This window comes from Bombyx mandarina, chromosome 08, assembly GCF_030267445.1.
Source record: "Bombyx mandarina strain Sakado chromosome 08, ASM3026744v2".
In the NCBI taxonomy this organism is placed as follows: domain Eukaryota; kingdom Metazoa; phylum Arthropoda; class Insecta; order Lepidoptera; family Bombycidae; genus Bombyx; species Bombyx mandarina.
The window spans coordinates 10925794-10931645 of record NC_143215.1 but is presented as its reverse complement, the minus strand read 5'-3'; the positions used below and the strand labels follow the sequence as shown (position 1 = coordinate 10931645).

Here is a 5852-nt window from a genome sequence, read left to right as displayed (position 1 = left end):
GCCTACCGCTTAATACTCTCCACAAGCCTCGTTTGAAGAAGGACATGTCATAGCGCTCGGGAAACGCCGTGAAGGGGAGCTCATTCCATAGCCGGATGGTACGTGGCAAAAAAAGACCTCTGGAAACGCACTGTTAATTTACCTATTTTTATCATTTTGAAGGTAATTTTCAGATTAATTCATTCATAGTCTAAATCAGCTAATTTCACACTAAATATATTAAACTTTTTAACGTTAGATACAAGATATATTTAGATATTTTTTATAATCGACGCTAATGATTCACTGATGATTAGTTATAGTGGTAAATTTTAAATAATTTAAAGTTATGTAAAGGCTAGTTAAGTTAAGTTAAGTAAAGGTAATTTTAAGTAAAGGCAGACAAAATTACGGTTAACTCTGTTTTACTTGGAATTTTATCGGACAAAAAATTTCTAACATTTTTTTTTTCTGAGAAAATGTATTAATTGTATTTAATTTTTCCTAATTTTTTTCCCTTTTCGGAAAACTTTCTTTTCAGCGAACCCTAAATTTTAGTCGAGTCATGTCATACAAAAGTGTTGACAGAAAACAAAAATTTCTACTTATTTGATTCAACCATTATGCATTCTTAGAACAATAAAAAAAGTGATTTAATTATTGACCCCTCAGTAGATATTTGTGAAAAGAAAGCTATAAAACGGTGATTTCAAACCAAGAAGCTTAGGTTTAAAAGACGAAATCCGATCATATGTATCATTTTTACATTAATTTTCTGGCAACATTTATCCGATAGTTGACCGAAAAAGAACCGAAAGCTCTGGAAGAACTGAAACCGAGTAAGCGTAATACCTCAAATACCTCAATTTCATTCTAAAACGGATTCTTGTGTTGAAGAGTCGTACTCTAAGCTTCCTTAATTAACATAGTAGCTTTTATACCTGCGTATCGCTCGAAGAGAACAAAATTTATAGGTAAGTCTATTTTTAATTTACAAATATAAGTTATTGATCGTGGAATAATTAAGAATGGTTTACAACAGGTGTGTATTTAATTAAGCTTGGAACATTTTCATATGAAAAATCGCCGTAACTTCACAGACTATGAAACTGCTAATTTTCTCAACATTGGAACCGTTTAATGACCACATACTTAGTCTACTGGAATCATATTACAGATATGGTGACAATTCGTAAATTTATTGGCAGGACAGTATACTGTTTTAAAGACTTTTTTTTGAGAAACATAAATGTCCCGTTGTTTATAAATAAACTGTTTTTTTTATTTATTGCTTAGATGGGTGGACGAGCTCACAGCGCACCTGGTGTTAAGTGGTTACTAGAGCCCATAGACATCTACAGCATCACCCACCTTGAGATATAAGTTCTAAGGTCTCAAGCATAGTTACAACGGCTGCCCCACCCTTCAAACCGAAACGCATTACTGCTTCACGGCAGAAATAGGCGGGGTGGTGGTATAGTAAGCGGCACGTAAGTTGGCAAGGTTTTGGCGTAGTGAGGGTAATGTTGCGCATAGTGCACATTGCAATAAAAAATGGACCCACGTATAATTTAATTTTTTGAATTTTTTATTTGCTATAATTTATTTTAAGCCTGTGTGCTTAGAAGAAAGTTAAAGAAAAGAGAGGAATTCGTAAAGTGTTTTAGGTGTTATAAATAAAATACAATTAAAAGATAAGAAGTTTATAAAAATAATTTTTAGTGAGGGTAATCTAAGTGTCAATACTAAAAATTTGTCTTCTAAGATTTGTTTTAATTTAAATATAATACAGCTTATTTTGTTATGATTTATTGATACCAGGTTGATCACCGGCCTCTAATACTCTCATTTTAACAATTATTTCTCCTCTGAACTCAGTCAAACTAAAAACTTAATTATCATCACCATGGATATTTATTCCAAACTATTTGCAAACTGGAAGACTTATCTGCAACAATGAACTTAAGAATTGTACAACATGAAGATTTGAAGAATGCAGCTATCACAGATCTCCCACATAAAACCATAGCGAGTTTATCCCGTGAGTTTGCTGAATTTAAATCATTTGTGTGTAATGCACTAACTGCTTTGAAAACTCAAATCGAGTTGCTTACTTTGGGCCTGGACAGACACGAAATGATGTCTCGTCGGAAAGTACTGTTGCTTCATGGGTTCAACAATAATTAAGACCCTTCAGCTACTGTTTTGGATATTTTAAAAGGTCCCACGAAATTGAGTCATATTATTTCAACTGATATAGTAACTTATCATCTTGGAGCTAATAAAAGCAAGCCTCGTACAGTTTTAATAAGGTTTAAATGCCATAGCCATCGAGAAGTTTGGAAGAATAAAGTTTTGCTGAAGGGTTCTGGTTTGACAGTGTCTGAATTCTTGACGAAGTCCCGCCATGACGCGGTTTCTGGGTGCTCACAAACACTGGCCTTAAGCAGTGCTGGACATCAGAAGGCAAGATAGTAGTAATCCAGCTGTCTGATAAAGCACGTCGGAAGATAGAGACTGTCGCTGAGCTCCGTCTGTTGATAAATCAGTACCCTGTGGCACCAGCGCCTAGTGATGAGTCTGCTGAAGCCGTAAAAACATCAAAATAGCAGGTCAAGAATACGTCGGACAAGAGGATCCGTAAACCGCCTATATACCTAATAATGTTTCACTTTATTTATTTTATGGAAAGTTTAATATTAAATAATATTTATTTTTTATTATTTTACTTCGTTAAAATTCTTTGATGTATTCCATACTAATTTTTATGTCTATCTTTCTGTTTTACTTTATTTCTTTGTTTGGCGTCTGATAATTTTGATACATAAATTAATATAGTTTGTTAATGTTTGTTGGATAAACTTAGTTATGACTTTGACAAGTTTGACACAATTACATGTTTTGGTATGTTATCTCCTTTCACAATAGAACTTTGGCTCTGGCTTTTGGCCATCAATTTTAGTTGTAGGTATACCAAATCATTATGATTTAAAATAATTGTTTTTAATTTGTTGTCCTATGAGGTTAGTGTCAAAATAATATATTTTGTATTCTTAGAATTTATTACGGATTTTAGGGTAATTTTTATTTTATTTTTTTGTTTTCTTTAGTCTTTGTTTATTATTTTATTGGTGTTATTGATTTTTATTACTTATTTAAGGCATTTAATGTACAGTGACACTGATGATAATTTTTTGTCATGTTCTTCTTCTGTTTCTTCTGATAGAAGCTTTGCTAGTGCGTTTGATAATGACGATTCCACTCATCTACGCGATCAACTTGTTTATTCCCTTTCGTCTTCTTCTAAATGTTTCAACGTCGTTCATATCAATGCTCAAAGTGTTCACGCACATTTTCCTGATCTGTTATCTTCCTTTGACTCAGACCATGTTCACGTTGTGCTTATCTCTGAGACTTTTCTTAAGCCTTCACTCCCATCCTCGCAATATGCACTCCCTGGGTACAAACTTTTGCGAAATGATAGGACGGGTCACAGATATGGTGGTGTTGCAATCTACCTCCGTGCTGATCTGAAGCATACAGTCGTTGATCAGTCACCAAGCGAATATACTCAATCTGCTGAGCACCTCTTTATAGAGGTAGCTATCCAGCACACCAAGATACTTCTTGGTGTTTTTTGTAGTCCTTCAAGTCACATTGATTATTTCTCATCTTTTGATAGTATGTTAGAAAATGTATGTTCTATATATGACCATGTCTTGATCCTTGGAGACTTCAACACTTGCGTAATCAGGGATGACGCACGGTCTCAGCGATTCCTCTCTCTAGTCTCTTCTGTAAACATGCACCTTCTTCCCTTGGGAACGACTCATCGCGCTCCTAACTCTACTCTTTCTCTCTTAGATCTTATTATTGTCTCTGACCCTTCCAAAGTTTCAAGGCATGGACAGCTATCAGCTTCGTTCTCTTATCACGACCTTATTTACCTTTCTTACAAAATTCGTTGTCCTCGATGCAAATCTAAATTTCTCTTTCTCCGCAGTTTCAAAGATATTTCTCTCGAGCGTTTGAGGATTGATGCTGGTAATGTGGACTGGTCGTCTGTTTACAACTGCAGTGACATCGACAGTAAAGTTTCTGCCTTCAACGACCTACTATTAGATCTCTACAACAACCATGTACATGTTCAAGCAGTCGCTGTTAGTTTTTTTTCCTCCTTGTCCTGTTTTAGGTTTCATACTTCAGTGTGTTTTTTATACAAAGTAATTGTTACTGTAATTATAGAGTAGATTTAGTAGATCAGCGAACAATATTTTTATTATGGTTACTATCATAGATAGAAAAAAACTATTAAGTATATTTTAATTTGTTGCTCTTCTTGTTTTCTTTTCGTGGATTTAGAAACATCAAATTGTGATAATATGTTACATGTGTTATTTCGCGGATCTTACAACATTATTTCTGAATTCCAAATATTTTAAGGTTAATATCTCGTTTTTACTTGTGACACAATAATTCACCAATATTATGCAAATTTATATGTGCCAGGTCAATTTCGTTCTAATTTATATCATACGTATATATTTTTTTGTCTCCATAGGAACATGGGGCTTTTAGCTGCATTAGTGGTAAACGCGGTCGGCGGTGCTGTAATATATGGCACTGGGGGTCTCTTGACTCCATTAGTGGCTCCCGTGCTGGGTTTCGGCTCAGCGGGAATAGCGGCAGGAACCACAGCCGCTGCTGCACAAGCATACTACGGAAATTTAGTGGCCGGCAGTATTGTGTCACAGTTGACTGCTGCTGCCATGGTAGCCCCCACGCCGTAAGATAATCTTTTTACTTAATTAAAAAAAATTACACCATTCTCGCTTCCCGTTTGGCAATAAAACGGGGAGCGTGTAGAAAGTCATTGCGCGCTTACCATGTAGATCTTGTGGTTAAAACGTAGGTATGTCTGATTCTGGTCTTTAATGTCAATGTCTATCTAATAATGCATTATTTTCACGCCAGAATGTTAGGACGACTATTTTGTGTGCTATCAGTCCGTGAGGGGAGGGGGGCTTGATTTTATTATTTTAAAAATATAAAGACGCGTATTGCGTACTTCCCACAAAATCACTACCTATATTCGATTCGATCGAAGCACGCGTACCTAATAATATAGAAAACAATTTCCAATAAGCTGAATACAAATAGGGTAAAGATCCTTAAAATGTTTTTATTTTTCTATTTTATGCTTCGACTTAAACGAAAGTAAGAGACAGCTCACATCGTAACACACAGCTTAAATATTATGTGTATTAGCTATGTCTCACATTTCATGTTTACTTCTTCCAGATGAGGTGATGCTAAACATCACCCGTTCTCGACATCGCTCCAGGATCGGACCTTTTCTGTTTTATTTGTAATTAAAATGCATTTAAATTTTTAATAAATTTGTCGATGCGATGTAGTAAGAGTACTTTATTTTGTCCTAAAGGTGTGATAAAGCATCCCCTATTCTAAAAAATGGTTGGTAAACTAAATAGTAAAGTCTAGACCCAGTACCATGGTATTAATATCACATTATTGTATTCTAGTAGGTAATCTAGTTTATGTGTATACAGTACAGCCCTCGAGTAGCACTTCTTATATTATACTACGTTTTCTATGGAGATAACATAGATTGAATTTGGCCCCCCTAAAAAAAGGTGGTGTGAGGTAATAGTTTGCTTAATAAAACCACTTCGATAAAGCGGCACGACACGAGAACCCTCTCATCGTGGCCGCCGGTAACTACATTCCCGATCCTGCGGACAGAATGGAAAGCAGTCGACGTCGCCCAAAACACGTCATCTCGGATCCTCCTGATCCACTAACGGTGCTTTTAGGTACTTCAAGCACCGGTCACCGTTCTCGTCGAACCCGTC

General features: G+C 35.6%; 1 protein-coding gene across 1 annotated transcript; it reads left to right on the top strand.

The window, feature by feature from the left end:
• The first annotated feature begins 775 nt into the window (after positions 1–775).
• CPH43 (cuticular protein hypothetical 43) lies at positions 776–5395 on the top strand. The gene is made up of 3 exons (XM_028185478.2): positions 776–953; positions 4541–4765; positions 5281–5395. Exons 2-3 carry the CDS (start codon positions 4545–4547, stop codon positions 5282–5284), a joined length of 225 nt encoding a protein of 74 aa, XP_028041279.2. The 5' UTR covers positions 776–953; positions 4541–4544; the 3' UTR covers positions 5285–5395.
• The last annotated feature ends 457 nt before the right edge of the window (positions 5396–5852 follow it).

Coding starts and splice junctions, on each gene's coding strand:
- CPH43 (XM_028185478.2), top strand. CDS start 4,545: ATGGGGCTTTTAGCTGCATTAGTGGTAAACGCGGTCGGCGGTGCTGTA.